The 25,736-nt window shown below is 39.5% G+C and overlaps 5 protein-coding genes across 7 annotated transcripts; 2 read left to right on the forward strand and 3 right to left on the reverse strand.

Annotated features, from left to right (window-relative positions):
• The first annotated feature begins 856 nt into the window (after nt 1-856).
• Nucleotides 857-8,917, forward strand: LOC108956592 (TMV resistance protein N-like). Its single transcript, XM_039310767.1, has 7 exons — nt 857-1,350; nt 1,941-3,042; nt 3,189-3,272; nt 3,568-4,063; nt 5,091-5,179; nt 8,175-8,306; nt 8,849-8,917. Exons 1-7 carry the CDS (start codon nt 857-859, stop codon nt 8,915-8,917), a joined length of 2,466 nt encoding a protein of 821 aa, XP_039166701.1.
• A 419-nt stretch (nt 8,918-9,336) lies between these two features.
• On the reverse strand, nt 9,337-10,467 carry LOC104441468 (acyl-CoA--sterol O-acyltransferase 1). The gene has a single exon (XM_039310768.1). The coding sequence runs from the start codon at nt 10,465-10,467 to the stop codon at nt 9,337-9,339; it is 1,131 nt and encodes a 376-aa protein (XP_039166702.1).
• A 1,251-nt stretch (nt 10,468-11,718) lies between these two features.
• Nucleotides 11,719-15,561, reverse strand: LOC104431313 (rho GDP-dissociation inhibitor 1-like). 2 transcript variants are annotated; one of them, XM_039311778.1, is made up of 6 exons: nt 14,960-15,561; nt 14,629-14,851; nt 14,451-14,517; nt 13,063-13,281; nt 12,844-12,968; nt 11,719-12,137 (listed from the first exon to the last, which is right to left on the reverse strand). In XM_039311778.1, the coding sequence occupies exons 2-6, from the start codon at nt 14,839-14,841 to the stop codon at nt 12,057-12,059; spliced, it is 705 nt and encodes a 234-aa protein (XP_039167712.1). In that variant the 5' UTR covers nt 14,842-14,851; nt 14,960-15,561; the 3' UTR covers nt 11,719-12,056. The 2 variants fall into 2 exon arrangements, with proteins under 2 accessions (XP_039167712.1, XP_039167711.1); XM_039311777.1 differs by having other exon boundaries at nt 14,629-15,560.
• Nucleotides 15,562-19,551: 3,990 nt separating this feature from the next.
• Nucleotides 19,552-21,505, reverse strand: LOC104441470. 2 transcript variants are annotated; one of them, XM_010054628.3, is made up of 6 exons: nt 21,103-21,505; nt 20,589-20,737; nt 20,266-20,377; nt 20,096-20,177; nt 19,941-19,992; nt 19,552-19,843 (listed from the first exon to the last, which is right to left on the reverse strand). In XM_010054628.3, exons 1-6 carry the CDS (start codon nt 21,107-21,109, stop codon nt 19,691-19,693), a joined length of 555 nt encoding a protein of 184 aa, XP_010052930.2. In that variant the 5' UTR covers nt 21,110-21,505; the 3' UTR covers nt 19,552-19,690. The 2 variants fall into 2 exon arrangements, with proteins under 2 accessions (XP_010052930.2, XP_010052929.2); XM_010054627.3 differs by lacking the exon at nt 21,103-21,505 and having other exon boundaries at nt 20,589-21,096.
• A 717-nt stretch (nt 21,506-22,222) lies between these two features.
• Nucleotides 22,223-25,270, forward strand: LOC104441469 (ER membrane protein complex subunit 3). The gene is given in 9 exon segments (XM_010054626.3): nt 22,223-22,432; nt 22,559-22,652; nt 23,111-23,230; nt 23,314-23,344; nt 23,347-23,361; nt 23,522-23,621; nt 23,701-23,762; nt 23,856-23,914; nt 24,861-25,270. Coding segments are annotated over 9 exon segments (738 nt in total). The 5' UTR covers nt 22,223-22,280; the 3' UTR covers nt 24,966-25,270.
• Nucleotides 25,271-25,736: the final 466 nt, after the last annotated feature.

Raw genomic sequence — 25,736 nt, forward strand, 5'->3', positions numbered from 1 at the left:
AATTTAAAATTAATTCGAGCTGAAAATATTTTTTTCGAAACAAAAGATAAAGGTACCGAACTCACAATCTTTGGTTCACTTGGTTCACAGAAGTGAAGTAAATCTCCCATTACTTTTCTAATCAACTCACCAAAAATAAATTAGTGACGACTCCTAATTGAAAAATCATTTACATGTTTAGAATTTAGTATGAGCTGAGAAAAGCCTGAGCCAAGTTCAAGTTTAGTAATCCATTAGCCAAACCTAAATGGTGCATCCGAGGTTAGGTCACGAGAGAGAGTAATAAATAAATTATCTGTGCAGAAGAGCCATGAAAACAAAGAAGTAATAATACATGGAAAAAAGCAAATGTGTGAATTAAGAAAGGTTGATTCCTTGGCTTCGGCGCATCGCATGGCATAATCACTGTCCTTTCGACCCCTTGCACACGGGGCCTGCAACTGGGAAATGGTGAAGAGGATCGAGAGAGGGGGAGAGAGAGAATTCACACGGGGCCTGCAACTGCATGCACGTTTGGACAAGCCACTATGTCATATATAAAAACATATTGTAAATATCCAGCCATGACCTACGCACATGGGGCCAGCAACTGTATGCAAGTTTGCTAACTACGTTCTGTCACCTATTTGGTTTTTTGTTTTTTCCGATCGACCAATAGCATTTTGTTATGTTTTCTTTCTTTTTAAAAAAATTGCGACTTTCTACTTCAACCATTTCTCATCCACCCTATGCCTTTGATTAATTTTTCTATATCTACTCCATTATTTCCTCACACCGTGCCTCTTTCTTTGTTAAGAACATTGGCGCAGAGAAAGAGAGAGAGAGAGACATCTGTTAAGCTGAGCACACTACCATTATGGCCAGCTCAGATGAAGGAAGGTCATTGGAAAGCGAGTATCAAGTGTTCTTGAACTTTAGAGGACCGGACACTCGCACTGGATTCACTGACTGCCTCTATCATAGCTTGATTGATGCTGGAATTTTCGTCTTTCGAGATGACGAAGAGCTCCGTGTTGGTGATAGGATCGATGAGTCGCTTCAACAAGCAATCGACAACTCCAGCATATACATACCCATTTTCTCTCGGACCTATGCTTCGAGCCAATGGTGCCTCCGCGAACTCATTCAGATCATGGCAAACACATCTAGATCAGAAGGTAATAAAAAGATCTTACCTATTTTCTTCGACGTGGAGCCTGACGATATTAAGTTGAAAACTCCGTTGTATAACGATGCCATGCTCAAATTGGAGCGCGAGAAGAATTTGAGCAATGAGGAAGTAAAAGAGTGGAGAAAGGCTCTCATGGAGGTTGACGCGATAAAAGGGTGGGAAGTGAAAAAGTACCCCGGGTAAGCCACTTGTTTCCCTAGTTTTCGTTAACACTTGAATTATAGATATATAAATTCCAGTATGCTTGAAGTGGGCGGATAATGACACATAGCTACGTAGCTATATTAATATTTGATTATGGGTAGTGGGAGAATAAAGAATGGGATACTGAAATGCCATGCTCATTGCTATCTAATCAATTAATCTTGCAATACAGTAGACATTTCTCCTCTTGAATACACGGTGTTAAATTTTTATAGTCGTTGCTTGAACATCAATCACAAAATGTCAATTTCAAATTCATAAATATATCTATTTTGCATGAACGTTATTAAAATAATCCCAAGATTGCTAAGTTCTCGTGTTACAATCAAATCAAGTTTCGGGTTTTGAAATGGTGCACACGTTGCGAAGTGCAAAAAATGTGTGTTTTGGAGTGATGTTAATGTCCAGTATGGACTCTTAAAAGATCATTTCTAGATCCTTAAGGTCCCATTATCTGTCCGACTGCTTTTTTTTTTTTTTTTTATTCGGTGTACGACCACTTCTAGCTAGGTAATCGCAATTTCGCATTTTTTTTTCCAACAAAAATGGCTTTTCATTGTGGCAGCCAAGGCAAGCTGATCAAATTGGTAGTTGAGGAGGTCGTGAAAATGCTGAAGACAAAGCATAAACCGGTGACGGAAAAGTTAGTTAGAGATGATGATCAAGTAGCAGCAGTAAGTGAATTGTTAGACATCGACTCCAACGATGTGCGATTGATTAAAATTTATGGTATGGGCGGTATTGGTAAAACGACTCTCGCGAAAATTGTCTTCAACGAATTCTCTTCTCATTTTGGAAAGTGTTGTTGTTTCCTTGAAAATGTTCGAGAGAAATCATCAAGAACTTATGGTTTAGTTAAGTTGCAAAAAGAGTTATTATCGGAAATCAGCCATTGTGCAGGAACAAGGGGCATTTATGAAAGTGATTATGGAATGAAGAGGGCCGAAGACATACTTTGGAATAAGAAAGTCCTTATCGTACTTGACGATATTGATAATGGAGAACAAGTAGAACAATTACTTGGAAGGAGAAATTTGTATCCAGGAACTAGAATATTGATTACAACTAGAAATCAGGATATTAACGCCCCAAAGTATCAATTTTTTGATTATGAAATGGAGGAGATGAATACTGATAGAGCGTTTGAGCTTTTCAGTAGGCATGCATTTGGCAGTGTCTTTCCTCCAAATTATTATAATGATCTTTCAAGGGAAATTGTATTAGCTACCGGGTTACTTCCTTTGACTCTTGAAGTAATTGGCTCATTCCTATGCAACAAAAAAATGACAAAACAATGGAAAGAGACATTGGACCGATTGAGAAAAGGACGCGTCGAGAATGTTTATGAAAAGTTAAAGATCAGTTATGATGCCTTAAGTTCCGAGCAACAACAAATTTTTCTTGATATCGCATGCTTTTTCATCGATCAAGATAAGACAAATGCAATTTACATGTGGGACACTTGTGAGTTCTACCCACACTCTGGAGTTGAGAAACTCACTAGCTTGTGTTTGGTAAAGATTTTGGAGAACAATGAGTTCTGGATGCACGATCAACTCAGAGATCTTGGTAGGGCTATTGTTTACAAGGAAAATCCAATGAATCCTGGAGAGCGTAGTCGAATATGGACTCTTAACGACGCTCTTGATGCAATGCGGACAAAAGAGGTAAGCCAATTCTAGAGGAACTGATAGTTTCTGACAATAATAGCTCCGCATTGACTTAGGATGCTCAATCTTCTTCTTGTTTTTTTTTTCTTTTTCCTTTATGAAATAGAATGCTAATATCACTCATTCCCCGTTGTTGTATGCAGATAAAAAGAATGTTCAAGCACTATATATTGATACAATACATGAACCAGGTTTCCCTGAGGTCACTATTAAAAGTGAAGAGATTGGTAGGTTTGTAAATCTAAGGTTCCTCAAGTTTGATAGAGGAATCTTTGTTGGCAACTTTGAGAATTATCTTACAAAATTAAGATGGTTGTCTTGCACATTTCCTCTGGAAAAAATAAATGGACTAATAAATGGACTGACTTGCACCCGAACAACATGGTCGTTCTAGAAGTTGTAGATGATGGTTCCTTAGATGACTCGAGATTACAAAACTTAATCCAGGTATGTATTCTATTCTATTTATTTGAAAGTTATATATGATTGTTCATACATTAAATGTTGCATTAATTTTGACAGATGGCAAGAAAATTGAAAGTTCTTTCTCTTAGCTGTTGCCATAAAATAAATGGAAAACTAGACTTCTCCAAATGCCTTAATTTAGAGAGGCTTAATTTCAGAGCTTGTGACAATTTGAGGAAAATTGACGGCTCTATTGGAAAGTTGAAGTATCTGATTGACCTGAAGATTGATTCTTGCAAAAGTATTGAATATTTGCCGGAAGAAATTGGTGACCTAGTGAATTTGGAGCACTTCGCTGTAGAATATTGTGCAGTGCGTAATTTACCAAATTCCATGTGGAAGTTGAGATCATTATGTGAGTTGTCTTTTGTGACGGGATTGGGTCTACTGTGGGAGTTACCTAGAGATATTGGAATATTTCAGTGGGAGTTACCTAGAGATATTGGAATACTTCAGAATCTGGAAGTGCTTGAAGTGAATGATCCTTATTTAAAAGGTCAAATTCCTTCGGGAATCGGAAGATTGTCTACTCTAAGAATCCTAAATCTATCAGGTACTAATGTTAGTGAAGTTCCAAAAACCGTTAGCGTGCTTCCTTGCCTACAAAGATTGGAGTTGAGGTATTGTCATATGATTCAAGAGTTGCCCATGCTCCCAATAAGTTTAACCCATCTACATGTGTCATTTACATCATTGCGGGTATTCCCCGATCTCTCGAACTTGACTAATTTGGTTAAGTTGGAACTACATGAAGGAAGAAGAGAAGATGAACTTAACAATGTCCATGCTCCTGCGGGGCTAGCTTCCCTAATTCAACTTAACGAACTTGATTTGTCTGGATTGGACTTACAAACCTGTTCGCAACTTCCCTCGTCTCTGGAAAAGCTAAGCCTTAATACTACCATTCCAACTCTGTCAAACTTGAGAAATTTGTCTCTTTTCTGCCTTAGCTGGTCACCAAGGCAAAAAATTCAAATTAATGGGTGTCAATGTCCATATCTAAGGCAGTTGTATGTGACGCACTGTGAAGCCCTTGAGAGAATCTGGGTATCAAGCATGGAAGAGCTAAAAGATGTCGAGGTGTATCATTGCGGAAAGCTAGTTGAGATCAAATTTTTTTGGGCATCCGAATCACTTGAGAATTTGTCTATTCATGATTGTATGTCCTTGAAAGGGCTAGTTTGCACGGGTGAAGAGGGGCATGATAACAATGAGTTCGCTAATGAGATGATTAGTTGTGAAGGGAGACTAATCCTTTCAACGAGAGGCATGAAGAAGTTGCAAAGATTCACATGGTCAGGCAACAATGGGATATTCGAGATTCACGTTGTTGGTAGCTCAGCATCGTGGGAAGTCTTCAGTGCTTACAATTGTCCTTCGCTGCGAAGTGTTCGTGGTTTACCAAACATAAAGAACCTTCGGTCTTTAATTTCTCCGATTGCAGTGGCCTCCAGGTTGTCGAGGGCCTCGACCAGCTAGAGTGTTTGGAGGACTTAATGGTTCGCGATTGCAAATTTTTTTGGTCAAAAATTGCGGATTTCTGGAAAGGTCGTTTGACCTATCAATCTCCAAATTGTCAGATGATTGCGAGCTATCGATTGGGTGGGCGCATTTCGGGGAATGCTCCGTCCCCCACCGCTGCTCCGTCCGGGATTACAAGCGTTTTAAGGTGAGCGTAGACCATTCTCTCTCTTCTCTTTGGTCTTGACGCGGCCATCCCCAAACATGAATTCAACCTTTTAAGCAGATTTATAATAATTATGCGAATCGAAAAACAAAATAAATTAAATCTAGCCTCATTTATTTTAAAACCCATTCAACACAGGTTTGTTTTGTTTTGCGCTCGTGTTTTTTCTTCTTTTTTTGTTTTTGTTTTCTGTTTTCCATTTTCTTTCCTATTTTGTATATTAGAAATTTATATATTTGCACAAATCAATGGGACAAGGCCAGCTTTCATCACAAATGTAGGAAATGAATGCACTTTAAGCTTTTATTTAAGAAAATGAAAGCACTTCGGGCCTTTATTAGAAACAATGTTCAATTCAGACCCTTATTTGAGAAAACGAAAGCACTTTGGATCTTTTATTTGGAATTTTCCCAAAAATTAAATAGCTTAGAGTTTCTTATTAAAATGCTCTTTTCATTATATATAGAGTGGATTATTTAGTTTAGCGCGGGTTGTACATCACTTTATTGTCCACTTCTTACTTAATACTATTCATTATGAAGATGAGTTTGGCAACTTGCAATTTCTACCAGAAAGATAGAACATTAAAAGAATCAGATACTCATTGCAAAACTCAAAACAATTTAGCTAACAGAGGCGTTACAAGAACATTTATATGGTCCACTTATCCACTGATCAGGTGACTTATGTCCCTGATTGAAATGAGTGTTTCTTGAATTTGCATGTGGATAAGGTTGGCCAAGTAGGAGGTGTGTTCCAAAAGCGCCTCAAATACTTATTTAAGATTTTACAGTTTGATTAAAAGCCACTTCAAACTGGAGCAGGAACGGAAACAGAAACAGAAAAGCCGCTTCAGAAGGTTGCTGCGTTGGGTCGCCCTGTTTTATCTCCTGTTTTTTCTCCTCTTTTTAAAAGCCACTTTAAACAGGAATAAAAGTAGAGGAGTAGGCTGGGGAGAGTGTCTTTCCAATGCCAGAGCTTCAGCAGATTGTGATGTTGATTATGGTTAGAGATGGGAAACTGGCCGATTATTTGACAGCGGAACTGGAGAGGCCACTGTCTCAAAGAAGTCAGAGGACGCATGTCATCAAGTCAGAACGATGTTGGCTGAAAGCAGAGCTAGCGTGTACAGGAACACTCGAAAATGCAATGGAGGGCGTACATGTCTATTTGAGTGATCAAAGCCAGTAGCATCTAGCAAAGCAAACCTAGAAGATGTCACCTTTGGCCGGGAATAAAGGCCCTCTTGTCCGTACTGTATATGTGGCCTTTCTTTTTTGCCTGGAAGGCGTTCGTTTCTTTCAATTCGTATTTCCTTTTAAGCTCGGGCCTTGGCCTTCAACCAATGTGCACTTAATAGAATGTGGTCTTTCTTCATGGATGATTCGAAATTATAGAGCTTAATGAAGGGGTGTCATACTTTTCTCTATTCTATTTAACTAATATGTGATAATTCATCCAATGAATGGTGGCATTCATTTTTTACAAATGGCAATGAAAGTGAAAGTTCTCTTTGTTTTACGTTGTTCTCACGTAATCACAACTTGCGACTCCTTTGGATGCTCAACTTTAGAGAGGCTTACTTTCCGACATTGTCCCAATTTGAGGAAAATTGACAGCTTGTTGGGAATTAAAGTATCTGATCAACTTGAATATCAATGGTTGCTGTCATCTTGAAGATTTGCCCAAAGAAATTGGAGGCCTCATGAATCTTCAATGCTTGACTTTAGGGTGTGTTTTTGAGTAAAGAAACTACAAGATTCCATATGGAAGTTGAAATCGTTACGTAAGTTGTAGTTTTCATCTGAGTATTTCGAATCAAATTCATCTCCAAACAATGCATGGCAGTTGCCTAGTGTAATGGAAATGCTCGAAGTCATACTGGAAATTTGAAGGGTCGACTTCTCCAGAATGGAAAGTCTGCCCCCTTTTTTAAGAATCCTATACTTGTCGTGCCCTTGCATCAGCGAAGTTCCAGCGACAGACAGTATGCTTCCTTACCTGCAGAAACTTGAGTTAAAAGAATGCGATAAGATTCAAGAACTGCCAACGCTTCCTCCAAATATAAACAATCTACAAGTGTTATCTATGTCATTGCAAGTAGCATGAGTTCTCTCGAATTTGACTAACTTGGTTCAGTTGGACCTATCTAATGGCTCTGGTTGGAGAGAAGGAAGCAATATTCGCCAGTTAGTATGGTGGATTGAGAGGTTATTCAGACTGAATAAGCTGAGCTTGAATCTTCTCGATGTCCCTACTCCTACTGAGTAGGTTCCTTTTCTCAGTTAAAGAAACTTCATTTGTCGAGGTTGGACGTGAGAAAACTTGCACCACTTCCTCCATCTCTGTTAAAATTGGCCTTGATAACTTCCATTCAACTGTATCACTCTCATCAAAATTAGAAAATTTGTGAAGTATAGAGCTCTCACGGTCTCAAGTGCAAGAAATTCAACCCAACAGCGTTCAACTTCAAAATTTAACAGAGTTGGTTTTGAAAAGCTGTCAACCCCTTGAGATATTCATGCTATCAAAAATGAGGAAGCTCAAAACTTGTCTGAGCATGATATTGCTCAAAGCTAGTTGAGATCCGACTTGCAAGACTGTACGAATCATTGGAAGCATTTTCTATCAATCTGTTGTGAGTCCTTGGGAAAGGTTAGCTTATACGGGTGAAGTAGAGTCTGCCAATGAGTCGATTATTTGTGGAGGGAGACTAATTTCTCTGTTACGAGTATTAGATAAGCTTAAAAAGTTTCTGCTTAGGGGTTGCCCGAAGATACTCCAAATTCAGTTACTAGGTACATCAGAATCAGGGAAGTGTCTGACACCTTGGATTATTTTTCTCTGGGAAGCGCTCATGGTTTATCAAACTTAAAAAGCTCGAGTATTTATACATCCCTAACTGCGATGGGCTACAGGTTGTCAAGGACCTTGACAAATTAGAGCTTTTGAATCAATTAACCATTTGTCGATGCAGATCAGTAGAAAGGTAGATGTATCACTAACAGAATTGCCAAAGGATTGCAACGTAGATATCTTCGACCATGGGAAATTAGCTGAGGCTAAGAAACAATCCGATGGCTCCATCCAGTCTTGCAAGCACTATAAGGTGAGTTTGAACCTTCCTCTTTCTTTCTTTTTCTTTCCCCACCTTTTTTCTTGATGGATAGCAACAATTTCTTAATTGTACCCCTGTTTGCTTACTCCCTTGTCTATATCACTTACACATAGTAAACATTTGATATGTTAATATAATCTGATATTGCTTGTCCATGATACATGTAGTGTCTCTCCATCTAATAACTTATTCTAATTTAATGAACTGGAAAGAGAGATTTGGCATCTTATGGAATCTAAATGAAATGATTCAGAAGGCCATCAAACAGAAGTGAACTCAACTTTTTGAATACGGATGGATAAGTAGTTCTGAACCCCAGTCTAGTGTGAGGTGGGGGCATCTTGCGTGATCTCCTCGGCTGTTGGGTTTCGGGCTTTTACTGGTTTTGAATTGTAGGCTCTTATGGAGGGTCGGCGACTTGCTCTGCAATGTCATATAGTCACAATTAACTTGATGCAAAAATCCTTCATGACAGGTTTCTTAATAAAACAACTTGTAAAATGAGAACTGAAACTGCTCCTTTTGGAATGAAGGACCATCCTCAGGAGCTTTACCCAATACCAGACAGAGCACAGATTTCGAGAGGCAAACCGCTGTGCTGATTTCATGGCAAAGAAGGGCTGTTGCAATAGGATAATCTCAAGATCTTAGAGGAACCTCCATTAGACATTTTGAAGCTACTGGAGTTTGACTGTAGGTGCTGTCGTGTCCAAAGAGCAGTTAGAATTTGCATGGTAGCTTAGTTTCTGCATTTTACGACCACTGGGTCCTCAACCGCTGGTGGAGATTGAAGAAAAGAAGAAGAGAATGATAAAGATCATCTTGTTTTGACTGAAACAGAAAATGGGAATGACAGAGCAGGAAAGAAAATTGATGCCGAAATTCGCATTAAGGAACAAGAGGCCTTATTTCAAATTTTATCTACCCTTTTCTTCCATCAAATTTAGGCACAGAATGTCTACTTGGTAACATACCCAACTCCCTGATTAGTCAGAATCATGAAATGTCACATCAAGACATTCTACAAAATCCAAGACATCACAGCTCGACCGACATCCTTAAGAAACTCGCCTGCAGCTGCATACTCTTCCAACGCCTTCTTGACGACTCCATCCCTCAGAAGCTGTGGAAAAAACAGCCAAGATGCGGTCACCATCACGAAGGTGACCGTCATCAGACCCGTCAAAACCCTCGGCAACCGCCACTTCGCGCCACACTTCCTTTTCACCACCACCTCGATCACCAAACATGCTCCGTGGAGCACGAAAAACCACATGACCTCCCAAGTAGGCTTCACGCGCCCCATGTAGAAAAACATCAGCTCGTGCATGAGCCCAGATACCAGGAAGGAGGCCATCACTGCTGGCAGCGCCGCCCACTTGCGCCCGATTGCCGCCGACGCGGCATAGTGGACTGGTTCATATATGGTCACTCGCAGGATGTTGGTGACCATGAGGTTCCACCGCTTCCCCCAGAAGTCTTGAAGTGAAGACGAGAGGTACGGCTCACGGAACTGCGGCTCCAGCTCCATCCCAAAGGCTGCTCGAGCTGTGGCTTGTATGGATGATAAGATCAGATCAAGGGCAAGGTATAGGTGGCAGCAGTAGATTAACAAGATCAGGTTTGGATGGAAATGGTCGCCGTAGTCGTATACACGTAATAGCATCACAAAAAGCAAAGCTTTTGTGGGATAGTTCAGCAGCAAGATGGTTTTGGATCTAATGTTTTCAGGATTTTGAGGAAGTGGGTTTTCTTTATAATGGCCATTTTGAGGTGAGCGTGTGTGATCTTTGGTGTTCTGTGTCCTCTGTGATGATTTCTTAAGGGGCGTCCGTTGGATCTTGATGGGTAAGCAAGCAATTGCCAAGAAGCGTGGAAGAGAGATTGGAGGATCTGAAGATAAAGGCCCTTTGCCAAAGGCAAAGAGGAGGAGCTTGGAGTTGCCAAGCCATGAAATGATGAAGCTAGTTTGGCCTATAAGATTCACAGCTGATAGATTGAGAGGAAGATAAAGAAAGAGAGCCACGACGGGAAGAATCGGTAAGAGCCTTCTAGTGCCTTTTGGGATGATCCTGCCCACTATGTAGCAATAGCACAGAGACATCAAAGCTGTGATGCATACCTTGAAGAAGTTGTAAATCTCTCCTTCCATGCTCTCTCTCTCTCTCTCTCTCTCTCTCTCTCTCTCTCTCCCCCCTCCCTGTTCCTTAATTTTCAGCTGCACTGTCTTTGGATCTCTTCGCTGGACAGCTGAACATGATAGAGTTTTGCGCGAGTTTGAGAGTCAGATATTGACAAGAAGAGGTCAGTCGTATCTTCAATAAGCAAAGACCTAGTAAGCGGCTTGCCTGCTTCTTTTATTTATTGTTTCTCATCTTAGCAATGCTTAAATGGACCTCTCTCTTTTTTTGTGCAGGAATAAAAAAATGGTCGGTACTTTATTCATATTATCGCCGCGTGAGATGAGCTGGCAATTTTTTATGTCGAGTCAACGACCTCGAAGTGTTATGTGCGGCTGCTTTTGTAATATAGCCAAGGATGCACAGAAGAATGGTCAGACGAACAATCTTCTTTCCCTTGATAGTCTTCAGAAAAAAAAAATGGTGCTGCAGACTAAGTGTGTAAAGTTTGTAAGGTTTTCTGTGCAATTTGAGATCAGGCATGAAAGACTAAGGGTGTATAAAAGTTGTATCGTTTTCTGCGCGACAAAAGAGTAATCCACTCTGATTCTGAACTGAGCGGTTGCGGAACTTGGGCTGTTGTTACAGACAGACAAGATTCAAGAAGACTCAACCGACACGGCCCTTGAACATTGCAGTTGTATAAATATGAGGACAAGATTTGAGTTGTACCTCTAAAACTTGCCGAGGCCTATGTATTAGCAGAACAAAAGAATGGAATCGTCATTACCGTAAAGGCAGGCATGGCCATTGGCCATTCCCTCTTTTATTTTCTTCTAGAAAGATTATTATTTTTCAGAGTGTACCTTCTCGTCGCTCTCCCATACTTCACCTCAGAAACATATTTGACATTTAACATTCATTTCTTGGATTCTCATATTCTCTCTCTGTCACAAACACACAGATATTAAGATACTCATTCCCGTCCATCCTGGATCGTTTCATCATACAAGTCATACTGGTCTTCTCTCCTCATCACAAACTATCTCCTTTCCAAGAGTTAAAATCTATTACGTAATCCCAGAATGCAGCAAACAGGATAGAAACTAACAAACACCGACCAACACAAATAATTAAACGGCAACTCAAATAAAGGATAAAGGGGGCGAAAGAAAGGGAGACAAACCCAAAAACAGCATCACCAACAAATTTGAGCAACTCCATCAATGCGAAGGAACAAGTAGTGAGTAGGCCTTTACTTCACCAGTTCCTTGCGCACAGAATCAGATAAAAGATACCACAAGATATAGATGACAAAAACATACATTGCTCTTGACAACCAGTTCTTATGATCACAGTGCTCATTAAGAGCGAGAGACAGAGACAGAAAAAATGCTCAGATGCACCACTTCCAAATTACTCATAAGGAACAGCAGCTTCTTTCTTCAAACCTATTTTCTTCATGCCAATAACATTTCGAACAAATGTTTTGTCTCAATTGTCTAGATGACCATCCAGGACGAAACTGAAGATAAGTTACACAGCTATGGTAATACATCAGATACATCAACCTGTGAAACAAGCAAGACCAGGGCCATGTTTGATAGAGTTGGAGAGCGCTTCATGAAGTTGAACTCCAGTCTTTTCGGATGTCAAAAGTGTAGTTGATCTCGAGGTAACACTTGTTGTCATCATCAACAAACTAGAGGTCAAAAACAAAAGCAGAAAGGAAATTGGTAAAAACAATACACACGGAAATCATTGGTGAGAAGATAATCACAGCGAACTTTTCTATCTAGCGATCAAGTTTTTGAAAGACATAACCTCGCACAAATCATCAATGTTGGAGCTAATAACCAACTAATTTTTCTTTCCTACAGATCGATCTTGGTGACAAATATGAATGCAAGGCTGTTGTCAACCAGTGATTCAGAAAAAGCAGGTTTTAAATGTTGAAGGCCAATTTCATGCCTCCTTTTGATGACTGGATATCTAAACAAACCAAGTTGACTACTTGTTGCACAATTCTTTGAGCTCCATCACCTATATACATTTAAATTCCCTTTTCCTAGACATAAAGTTTGAATTCGAAGAAATGACCCACGATTATCTATCAATCATGATCTATGAAAACGCATGCAAGGCAACTTAGCAATCAAGGTACAGGAAGGAGCTGCACAAGTTGACTATTGAAATTTGGAATTGCACATAGTAAACTGACAAGCTGTCATCCACACAAGTGAATTATAGTCTCAGAAATTTCAGCTTGTCTAAGAGTGTATACCAAGATGCCATCACTTAAGGGTTTAGCACCAACAATCTAAGACATTTCATCATCTTTTTAACATAACTCATTTACCATTGCTGGTGCATTATATCGAGGGAAAAGGAGAAGTAACTGAGCTAACCTTACTTCTGGCTGAATACGATCCTCTAGCAAATATGCCAGACGGTGTCGTCTCTTCAGGCATTTCATGTGTGTAGGGCTCCTGCTGTGGACTGAAAGTTCCGATCATCTCCTTTGTGCTGTCCACTGCAAAATTAGACAAAGCAAGGTGAGAAGAAAACAGAGCTTAATTTACAAACCATGAAATTGCAAGGTTGAGAAAAGAGGGGTGTGGTGCTACCTTTAACACCAGTTTTCCATACTGTGTTGCTGTATTTGAGACCCGACACAATGTTGTTGCTGACCTGGAAGGTGAACTTGAGCCTATAACGGCTGCCTTCTTTCAAAGTAAACCACAAGCCTTTGGGCTTTCCATTCTCAGGAACTGGCAGTAGTATATCAGGTCTACCAGGAGAAATTATTGCAAGGCTCACAATCTTGACATCTGGTTCCAGTGTTTCTACATTGCAAAGGAATGATGAAAAGAAAATGATCAGTGAAAATGGAATTAGGATCATCATTAGAAAAAAGGAGTTTTCAATCAATTACTCAATCCAGTCAACATTCAAGCTCTGGATCAACCAGGAATATGCAGCTCCAAAGCCAGCATTCAATTTGCTAAGGACATCAAGAGAATGTTAACAGGGCATTCATCTCAAACTTGATTTCATTTTCTGAAACAACACTTGGAAAAAAATAACAATCTCAGTGATGGCATCAATAGCAAATTGGAACTCGAGGGAAATTTACAGGTTCACTTAAAATTACGAAAAACAGAAAGCCAAAACACAAGGCTCTGCACTGCAACAACCAAGTTCGCTTTGAAAGCTACTTTAAAAGAGATTTTCTTTTTCGTTCTTTTTCGTCAGCTCTCATGCACATACTTAGTCTGCTTTCTCAATCAAAGACAGATCTCTCACATTGAGACTAAAAGATTCATAAGATAAACTTTCTTATAGACTGATCACCTTACCTCATACAGGAACGAGATTTTAGATCTCGCCCTTTCTTGAGACAGTAATCTCAGCCATCTTATGAACTTGGCAAGGTTAATTTTAGAGGGATTTTAGCTAGTATATTTGCACCTTTTGAAGCATTCACACATACCTACGGAGATACTAAAAAGGAGACACCTACAAAATTATCTAACCAAAATAACCTTAAGAAAGAAAAACAACTAAGCCTCATCCCACTAAGTTTGGTCAGCTGTATGAATCATTTTATGTTGTTGCACTTTTTTTCTATATAAAGTCTCCCGTACGATCAGAGTACAAACATTTGTAAGTTGCAACCTGTAATTCCAATCATAAACAAGTTTGAAATAAAACCTTATTGTCTACTATGGCAAATGAAACTAGCTTACAGATCTGCTTACTTTCAACCACATTAACCAAAATTGCACCCATCCATGCGCTCCATTGATCAGCAATCTTGGACAAACAATGTTTTGGAACTTTTTTCCCTTTTATCTTTAAGAAAATTGCAAACTTCATAAGCCAACTGTTCAGTTCTGCCAAACTTTTGTTGATTGTAGATGACCCTATCCTAGTTCATTCACATGCCTTGTGCCAGTCAAATCAGGAAATAGTTTGTACACTTTTTTTTTTCTTTGGGTGATGAAAAAATTACCTCCAACAGAATCAAAGTCCACGCTTCCAAGAAGCTGTTCCTTCCACCTCCTCAAGCTTTCATCATCCTGCATTCCATTCTCAAAAACATCAACATCAAAAACCCACAAAACTCACACCCCAGCAACTTTCAACACAGGCCTAAAAAGTGATCTTTCTTTTTTTCTCTTTCTGCAAACCTTATCCTTTTCAAACTGTTCCTTGAGAGTGACCTGAGGACCCAAGTCAATCTTCTTCACGTCCTCCTCCTCATCATCCTCGGTGGCGCATACGGAGCTCTCGCTCATGGTCCTGTGAATCTTCTCCCCATGCAATTCGTCCACCTCTTCATTCGGAGGCGTCTTCACCTCTGTACTTTCCTTGGACCTGCTGCTCTTCTCCTCAAATCCCATGTTCTTGGAACTTGAAGCCACTCCAACGGCCAAAGACATCAACAGCACATCCAAAACACAAGAACAAAAGCAACGTCCAAACGACGCGCGCAGGATAAAACCAACCCCGCTCACTTACCAAATCGAAAAACACAAGGAAAAGGGTTCGAAGTAATTGAGGGAAAGACACAGCGAGAACCCAGCAAGATCCTTGCTTTTGCGAACGAAAAGAAGAGAGAGAGACCAAGAAGAAGAACAAGAAGGACGTCCCCGGATGAAATCAAAAGCAGAGAGGCGGAGGAAAAAAAAAGGGAAAAGATGAAAAAGAGGGACTTGGGTCAAAGAATCCAAGAAAGGCAAATGCAGACCAGTTAAAGAGAACCCAAGAACGCAAACGCAGAGGAGAGAGAAAGGGAGCAGAGGAAAGGAAGAATGGAGGGACGAGAGGGGGAGAGAGAAAGAGGAGGGCTGCTGTTTAGGGATGTTCCAAGGAGGAAACGGTCATGTGGTGATGCGAAATTGTGTATGAATGAGCTCGCAGAGAGAGAGAAAAACAGAGAAAAAAAAAACAGAGACAGGACAGAGAGAGACAGAGGAAGAGAGAGAGAGGAGGGAGCAGATCGTGAGGGTCACTCAGTCAGGCCAAGAATGGAGGGGAGGCACGCGCACATCCGCGCACGAACCAAAGCCACCGGGGTTTCGCCTTGGATTTCGCTCATCATTTTGTTTTTCCTTCCCCTGCTTTGACCTCTTCCTCCCCCTGCCTCTCCTTCTTCTTTATTTCTCGCTTTTTGGTATTTTCTCTTTTGGTTTTCCCACCTCCAGCTGATTTTTCTTTCCTCTTTTCCTTTTCTTTTCTACGTTCCCGTCATTGCTGAAACGACTTTTTCTTTACCTCTTTGCAGATCTCGCGATTTTAGAATGTACATATTTGTTCAAAAGGCATTAACCATGTGATTTGACTGAATAGGCAGCTTATCTGTGTCATTAGGAAACTTGTAATTTAGAAAAATAATTATGAATAAATAAGTGTGTCGAGTACTTTTTAGCTGTGCCAAAGTAATTTAATTTTTCAATTTTAGCAATTTCATTGTGACATTATAAGCATCTTTTACGTAATATTCATTGTTGTTAACTTTTATACTAAAAAGGAATTATGTATCTATTAGACACAAGGATTTGGTAATTATAATATACTGGTAAAAATTTTCCATGTTATTGACCAGTTTTCATGAGAAGTGTCTTCAATTAACAAGTAATGCTTCCAATCAAAGCCTAAAAGTTATTTTTCACAAAGAAACATATATATTAACCAAGTAATCTGCTATAATAAGTAGCTATATTTGTCATTAAGAACCTTAGACTCAGAAAAATAAGTACGAAAATATAGTATGTCACATTTCGCCTGCGTTTTAGTACTTGTAGTTATGAGAAAGTTAATTTGACTTATGAAGTATAGTAATTTCACAATTAAAAAATAAGCTTCTTAATAATAATTTTTTTTTTTTCATTTTTCTCCATGTACTTCATAATTTTCGTATAGAATAATTAGGGATAATACATCAAGCAACTATAATCAATAATTTTCACTATAGTTGATGACTTTTCATTGAGAAGTATGAACTTATCCATAATTAGTTATTTTTCATGCGATTCATGACTTTTCTTGGGAAAAAAATAACTTTCATGCTATTATTATAATTAGTAAATTCCCCTTGTGATTTAGTCAATCGTGACGGGAGAAGTTGACAAATAATTATTTTACGAAATATTTTCACTTGTGATCAATCATTTTTTCATTTTAAAAAATAAATATGTAAATACGAACGACTAATAATATTTCCATGTGATTTGCGATTTTCCATTAGGAAAAGAACCTTTTCTTTCTATCAATAATTAATTTTCCAAGGTGTACTAGTGACTTGTGTTATTCGTTCACGAGACAAACAATTATCCTGTCATGTTCCTTGGGATTATCATGTCACATGCAACGACATTTTTGTAACGTCGTGGGTTTTGGTGGTGCTCTATTCAATGCACAAGACAGCTCCTACGCATGTTTCTCAAGGAATCATCGGCACGTGAGTGCTTTGTAATTACCAAAGATTCAATCAAATGGGCCACCATGAACAATTGGGAATGAAACTCCTAGCAAGCTCAAAATAGCCATTTTGCCAAATAAAAGACAAAGCTTTAATTTTCGGATTCATGTTAATTAGCACTTTGAATATAAGAAACAAGTTTTTAATGGGATGATTGAGGTTGATCAAAATAAAATCATGAGATAAGTGTATTAGAAATCTTAAAACTCATCAATAAAGTTCAATTAAGTCCTAAAACTTAAAAAAAAAAAAAAAAAAACAGTTAAGTCTTAAAACTTATCACGAAAGTACAATCAAATCTTAAAATTTTCGAAAAATACTATCAACAAAATGACTTGATTTAATCAATTTGATAAGTTTTAGAACTTTATTGTGCTTTTAAAAAATTTTAGGATGTGGTTGCACTTTTTAAAAGTTTTATGACTCGATTGCACTTTTGTAACAAGTTTAGAGACTTCTAATTTTCTTATCCCTAAAATCATCTTGGCATGCTAGTTGCAATTTTCCATTTGTTTGGTTGACAATTCGAGGGCACGACCCTAATTAGCCGACTATCTAGAGGGAAGCTAGCACAATAGCCCACCAACATGGCTCCCATTAAATCATAAGTTCTACATGGCATGAATTGAAGTTGTAAGCATCGATTCTAAAGTCGAATGTATGAAAAACATGTTACGGAGGTCAAATTACATTGGCACATTGATTGGTTCATATCATCTGTCTAAGAATAAGAATCTTCTGGTTTTTTGGCCCATAGATAAGAGAGTTTAGTCTCTACCAATTTTGTGAGCCACATCCCCTTTAGTAACAACCATCATCAAGTGCCTTCATTTAATAATGAGTTCGGCCATCTAATCAACTAAAATCAAGAGAGGATGGATGCATCCACTCAATCTCCAACCTTTTAATTTACGGCGAAAATAAAAATCTTTATCTGGAGCCATCAAAATTTCGGTTATTGGTTAGCCTGTCAATTAAGCCATCAATAGCCCTTTGTAAAGTCTCATGGTAATTATGTAAACCGAAAGTCGTTAATTCCGATGGGAAGAGAGAAAGACGGAGCTATCAAAACGTTAGTGCAGGCAGTTGCTTGACATGTTGAGTTGCAATGCTATTATCACAGTAGGAGAGAGAGAAAAAAAATCAAAATGGTGGTGTCCATTGCTAGTGCTCATAAATTTTATGGCTTAATTGCACAATGAGGGCTCGTTTGGTTCAGCTTTAGAAAAATGCTCTTAGGAGAATGCAAATACCTTTGAAGTAAATGAGTTTTCTGAAATGTTATCTCGTTTGGTAAATTGTAGTCTCAAATAAAGCTTTTTACTTTTATTTTATTTTTTAAAATCTGAAAATCCAAATCCGGTGGCTAGTGGCCAAATCCGCCGCCCGAGGTCGCGACCCGAGGCGATGTCGTTGCTGCCCGGAGGCATGACCCTAGGCGACAACGACGTCACTGAGGCGCAACCTCAGTTGCCTGAGGTCGCAGAGGCCGATCTAGCGGCCTAAGATCGTGCGGACCGGCGGCGTCGCTTGGTTCGCACGACCTCGGGCGGGCGTCGCCGCCGGTTCACATGCACTAGGCGACACCACCGGGTTGCAGTCGCGCCACCCCCAGGCAGTGGTCACTAGGGACGCGCAATCCTTAAGCGGTGGTGGCGGCTATCGGAGAAGCCTGATGGGCGGGGAAGAAGAAGATGAACAAGGAAGAAGATGGCCGAGAAGCAAAAGGGAAGAAGAAGACGAAAGGGGGAAGATAAATGAATAGTGACGCGGTGAAATTTTACATTTCCCAAATGTCCAATGCCCAAAGCAGCCTCACCCTAGTATTCAACTTTCAACATTTGGAATGCTCACATTTCGCAAAAAGAGCATTAAAATTTTTTGCCAAACATAAAAAAATTTCCCAAGGCTCCTTGGAAAAGTCCAACCAAACTGGGCCGAGAAGATTCCAAAGTTGAATGGTACTTATATATGTTTTTGTATTTCTAATATACTTATTTCAAATTATAGCTTTGGTGTTCAAAGAAATTTCTCTTCCCATTCTCCACTTGAAAGATTGGAGAACTCCATGGTAAGATCCTAGAATAGCAGATAATATTTCTCAACTGGATTTTAATACAAGGGCAAGAGATGCCTGCTGTATACATAGAGGTGCTTTGCCCATGATTGTTGACCCAACTCCAAGCCTCCAAGGGAGTTGGGAGGGTCCAATAATCAAAGGGAAGGTCATCATTAAACATCACTGATAATCCCTTAATGGAAGGAAAATCATTCTAACATTCTTTTCACTGGGTAAAAAAAAAATGAGCTATCTCAATTTCAAACTTTCACACTAAAAGCGCCTTAATATATGAATGGTGCAGTGATTGCAGTGATTTTTTTTATTGATTATGACATAAATTATCTCTAAATTTTTATTTATTATTCATTGTCGACATCGCTAGAGTTTCTTGGGTTCTTGAAATTTCCAATTACATTACAATGGGGGCCTTCTATTATGTGCATGGACAAAATTTGCTAATGAATGTTTCTTTAAGATTTCAATTTGTCATTTGTCCCAACTTTTGCCTATTAAGAAGCTTACCATAGCAATCTTTAAACTTTAATAAGGTTGTAGAAAAAAGAGAACTATGCATAAAGTAGTTAGGATTTCATTATTGTCCCTTGTGCCCCGGAAATTTGACGCAACAGTTCCTTCTTATACAATGGAAAAGTAAAATGAAAAAGAAAGACAGAAAATTTGAGTTTCTCTCTTATTTTTGCCTCGTCTAGTAAAACTTGATCTTCAGAAGCAATACAAAAATTGCTGCCAAAGAAAGCAGAGCAAGCAAAATAAGGAACCCAGTCCTCTTTGATTCCCTCTCTATAGGTATGGAGGAACTCATCTTCTCTGACATGCTCATCAGAAATCCCAGCATCCCCTGCAAGAAAACAAGGGAAACAAGCAATCAGAAAAGCAAAACTGAGATTAAGATATTACATATGCATGTGCAAAGACATAACTTGTAGAACTCATACCAATCTGAAGATATCCATGTGAGGAAACGATTCCATGATCATCTCAACATTCCTAAAAAAATTTACCAAAAATAATAAACGTTATAAGAAAAGTATAAATTAAAAAAGAAAAACGTGACACTGAAATTAGTCATGACTTTCTTCCAGCTTCTCACCTTATTAGCACTTTTCCTTGGTATATCTGGCATATATGGAAGCTGAAACCTTTTCCTAAAGGCATAGTTTTCTTGTTCCATTCTGCTTATATGTTCATGAAGCAAGATATGAGATCATAATTCATATTTGAAGGCAAGAATCTCAACTGGAAAGACTCAATTGAGGGTACCTAGCTTCCACGAGACGCCAACGGTCATTCCATCATGCATTGTTGGTCGCACCACGATCTCGATGTTGTTCCCCAAGCTGTTGATAAGATAAGAGAAAAATGCCAGAACTTGCTGCAACAAAATATGAATAACGCAAACATCTCATACTGAGAACCCAATATAGAACAAGTGCCATTTCTAACACACAGATTTGTCATTTCAATGCAACGGAAACTAGAAATGGGTATTAGTTCTTGTGATGAACTGAAGGAGATGATTAAATACAGCCATGAACTTTGAACTATATGTTTATGTGCATTTCAATACCAAGCTTTGAATTTACCTTTTTCCCCTGGAATGCCCAGAAAAAGGGGATGAAGTTGCTGACACAACGGCATTCGTCTCCAAGAATATCCGATAACTCTCGGAGATTTTTGTTCTGTATTGCCTCATAAAGCTTGAGGACAGCTTCAAGAGCCCGGTGATCCTCTCCTGACGACGGTGAATTGGTAGCGGTTAATGGCTTTAAGCGTGAGTCCTTCCCCCTCAAAATCCATGGTTTATGCAAAGATCGGGGTAGATGATAACTAAGAATAAAGCTATTAGATGTTCTGGGAGGATCACTATGAATGTGAATGCCATGGAAATGACTTGGTTGAGGGATGCATGGATGGGGGCTTGAAATAATTTCTCTGCAGCATAGCATGGCAGATAGAGGGAATACCAGTAAACCCATTTTCAATTGGAGAAAGACGATGCGAATGCATAAATAGCTAAAAAAAAGGTTAAGGAATCTGATAAATGATTGAATATGGAGCTGAGGGTGATTCTATGAGAAAAGAATAAAGCAACTTCACCATGCATTAGTGACAAGCTAGGGATCTCCCCTTCTCTGTGCTAAAGCTGCAGAGCACTCCTTTGCCTTCGAACATTCTATACTCATGAAATTTTTCCTTTACATTGCATGAAACTACAAGCTACAGATCTGCATCTCCTTTCAAGTATAGAGCCTTGAAAAATCATCAATTGAAATAGCGAATTCGAAACAGGTAGATTGATGATAAGCTCGTCAACTGGTATGATGGTCCATGACCTTATTACAAAACCTTGCCCAGCATGGAGTTAGATCTACTCACGGTGCTCAACATGTCAATGGGGGTGAGAAAGAAAATTAAATGAGAGAATCAACCATCTAGCCGAAGCAAACAACGTACGCCAAATAATTCAGTTTACGTGTGAAAACCAATTCTCGAATAATCAAGATGCCATCGAAAAAAGGCACTTAGGGCGTTCGACAAAGTAAGTATTTATCGTAACTCGAAAATCATTGTCTTGTAACGACACACTAAAAGAAGCTCCTAAAAGTCAACATGCTTTGACATGCCTTAAATAATTATAACGTGTTATTGTTGACAAGTCCCTTGTTATTCTAACAAGAACAAAAAGGAGAGAGACCATTTTTATTAAAAAGGGTTAATATCACAAAAACCTCAAACCATACTCATTGTAACATAAATGTCCCAAATTTTTTTGTATCACTAAAAATCTTAGACTTGTCTATTGTTACACAAATACCCCAAAAAGAAAATTATGTTATAAAATACTCCTTAACCCTCAATTTCAGTTCCATCATACTAGGTATATTTGTCACAGTACGGAATTTTTCGTAACACAAAAAAATTAAAGGTACTTATGTCACAATATACAAGTTTAGGGATTTTGGCGATATAAAAAAAAGTTTAAAATATTTGTATCACCGTATAGTTTTGGATTTTTTTAAGGTATTCCCCTCATTTAGAACAAGTGCTTTTTCCTGGCCCAAAATAATCATCCTTTGGATCGATGAGGAGAGGGCTTGGACCAAAGAAATTTCGGAGCTTAGGCCAATCGTGGGCCGGCCCGACCCGAATCCGAGCCCAGATCTGTTTGCCTCTCTTCCCTTCCTCCTTCCTTCGTCCCTTTCATAGCTCAGTAAGTCGCAACACAAACCGAGGGAGAGAAAGTCTAGAGAGAGAGAGAGAGAGAAAGAGGAGCGATGGCGGAGGATCTGGTGCTGGACACGGCGATCAGGGACTGGGTGCTGATCCCTCTCTCGGTGGTGATGGTGCTCATCGGCGTGCTCCGCTACTTCGTCTCCAAGCTCATGCGCTCCGCCCAAATCCCCGACGCCAAGCTCGTCAAGGAAGGGTCCGTCCCCTCCCTCTCGTTTCCCATCAGTTTTCCGCTGAATTTGTAGCCTTTAGGACCTGAATTTAACTGGGTCGTTCTGACTTTCGGGTGGGTTTTCCCCCGCACGGTTGCGATCTCTTGTAGGCAGGTGATCGTTAGGGCTCGGAACCTGCGCGCCGCCGCTAATTTCATCCCGCTCAAGTCGTTCCGCGCTCGGAGGCTCTACTACAGCAACGAGGTTAGGCTTGTTTGGCTGAACTCTGTCTTGTGGGTGCCATTTCTTGTGCCTAGATCGCGCCCGAGAATGTTCAATTCGAGCAAATTTAGCTTCTCCGAGATTGGCTTGTGCTCGGGTGTTGGGGGGTTATAAATTCTTTCTCTGCATTACGCATTTAATCCCTTTGCACTGAACGGGCTGGCTTCGTGTTTGATGGGTAAAAAAAATGATTTTGAAGATCCTAATTCGAAGTTGGTAAAGTGATTGGCTCATGGGTTTGTCTCTACGAATGCTGCGCCATCTAATTTGAGTAGATTTGTATGGTTGATGATGATATTTGATGGCCGTAACAGCGATGGCTAGATTTTTTTGTACATTCGAATCTCCCATTATTGACATGAGGTTGTGCGATGTTTTTGGTTTGCTGCATTTAGCTAATTTGGCTTGTGGCTATTGCATTTGTTTCTTTGGTGGGGCAGGAGAATGGACTGCTATATGTGCCGAAGGGCCAGGCTCCGAATGCTCAAGCTCAAATGTTTTCCGATCCGAATATGGCTATGGATATGATGAAGAAGAACCTGTCCATGATCATACCCCAGGTATTGCAAGTTACTGCTCTGGATTTTGGGTTTGGTTCCTGTAAACAGATGAGTTGTCTAATGGGTGCGCCTGTTTTATCCAGACTCTGACTTTTGCCTGGGTCAACTTTTTCTTCTCGGTTTTGTAGCAGGTCCTTTCTTTTCCCTTAGCTTTGAATATAGCAATTACCTAGATGGGATCTACTATCTGTGCTAATTGTTCTTCATACTGTTCTATGCATATGGATATGCATTCTGTACAGACTGATATTACTATGCAATAAATGACTGAATCGTTCTTCTTTTCCCCAGCCAAAATCCCCTTTCCACTCACTCAAAGGTTTAGGGCAATGTTGCAAAATGGGATTGATTTAAGTACCGTTGATGTTAGCTACGTGAGCAGTCGCTCGTGGTATGTTTATTGTTTTTATCAATTTAAATAATTTGTCTCATTTGTCGTGTATTTGAATAATTCCGTTTCTTTCTATCAGGTACTTTCTCAACCTTTTTGGGCTAAGAGGTCTATTTAGTATCATTTTGGGAGAAGAAAATGGTTAGCATCAGTTTAATGACATTCTTCTTGGACAATGTTTTGGGTTCTAATAATAACACTCTCAAATATGCCGATGTGATGCTTTTGTTGCAGCTACTGATGACACACAGCGGATGATGCAGATGACTGGCTTTGGCTTCGACCCAACCAAAGTAATTACCCAAATGCGCTTTCTTGCTTCTTTGTTGAACATTATTTGTTGGATGTGTGCCACTGCTATTCTCTGCCTTTTTCCTTTCTAATTGTTGTCTACTTTGTCAGTGTCCTTGACAGTGAATCTGATCCCCTTATGCTTTACATCTTTTGTGGTGAAATTGTTTTCCCAGTCATAAAATTTATTTTCATTTCACATGGTTCTCTGACTTGGACAGCTTATCCATCAGCCTCTATGGTGGTTCGGCTAGATTTCTGTTTTCATCCATTCGAGCTGAGAAGCTGCAAGTTTTGTGTTGACTGGCATCTGCTTTAACAATAGCTATTCATTGTTTGATGTGCTGATATAATTGTTGCTATCACTTGTCGATGGTATTACTTTTGACTCCTTATTCATGGAGTATTTAGTGGGGTATTTGGCCACAACTCCCTCATTCATTTCCTCTGTGATAACTGATGCTTTATTTGGGACAGAGGGGAGGGGAAGGGAAGTAGAGGGTGGGTGTGGAAAATTGGATAACTTTAAAAAAATTTGTAACGGTTGGGAAGGAAATTCAAAATTTTCAATTATTGTCTTTTCCCTTGGCTGCCAATCATAGCCTAACTCTCACTTCTCATGATGTTGTCGTGTCTTTTCTGAATTTCTGTAAATTTGTTTTCCCTTTTACGCCTGGTCTTTTCTCTTTTGCGGCCGAGTCACATCCTTTTTTTTTTTTTGGGTGGAGAAGAATATTGGATTTGCATACTTGCTTTTTGGCAGATATAGATATTAGTAGTGTCCACTTCAAGATTTAAAGTGAAATTTCCAAAAGTTGTGCAAAACTTTAATGATGGTTATAGTGTAGCAAGTGTAATTTTACCTACTTGGAAATGAGACTTTTGCCCATCCATTAACATCCATGATGAACTTGCTTATATCTGGCCCTTTTTGTTGCTTTGTTTCAGAGCCTGGGTGCTGAGAAAGACGGCCTTGACATAGTGCAGCATGACTGGACGATGCCCAAGTTTGAGCGTCGTGCTGAAGCTGTATTGAGGAAGCTTGTACGCTGAGTGATGCCTGCATCTGCAATGTTTTTCTACTTCATTGGCCGTCATCCCATGTTTGATTTTAGTGAAAATGTTCTGGCCAGCTGCAAAGTCTGGAGGCTTCATTGACAATAGGAGATAGTGGCGACAATCTTTGTAGTCGTCTCTTCTAGGATTATGTGCTCTTCAAATATAGGGAATATTTACACTCTGGTCCTAATCTTTTTTAAAACCCCTGTTCCGATTGATGTATGATTTAAGTTCTCATCAGTTCCTCTACGGCTTAGAAAATAATAGTCATCTTTCTTTAGCAATTTCAGGTATAGAAACCAGAAATCTTATGCAGCGCCTATTAGTGATCTCTTTCAAAAGAAGTCATATGTTAAGTACCATATGACCTCTCTCTCTCTCTCTCTCTCTCTCTCTCTCTCTGTGCATCATCAAGTAAGGATCTGCTCGCTTTGGATTGAAACTCTAGAAGCATCTGTGGGCACTGATTGATAAAGCACGAAGAACAACAAAGCGGGCAAGGTCTTTTTCTGATAGTCGAATCTTCGGATGGGCAGCTTTGGTGTACAATTTGGTTATCGAAAGGCCCACAATTTCTATGACCAGCTCTCAACGGGCACTGGTCCAGGGGAAGTTGGCCCAATCAGAGCGCAAAAGGAGAAAAAGATATTTGCACGGTGCGCGCTTTCCTCACACTAGTTAGCTAAGCAAAGTGGCCACAGACAAAGCAGGTTGTCTGGGCCAGCCTCGGCATGGCCGGTTTAGAAGTTAGCAATTGATTGATTA

The sequence above is a fragment of the Eucalyptus grandis genome, chromosome 4 (assembly GCF_016545825.1).
Source record: "Eucalyptus grandis isolate ANBG69807.140 chromosome 4, ASM1654582v1, whole genome shotgun sequence".
NCBI lineage: Eukaryota > Viridiplantae > Streptophyta > Magnoliopsida > Myrtales > Myrtaceae > Eucalyptus > Eucalyptus grandis.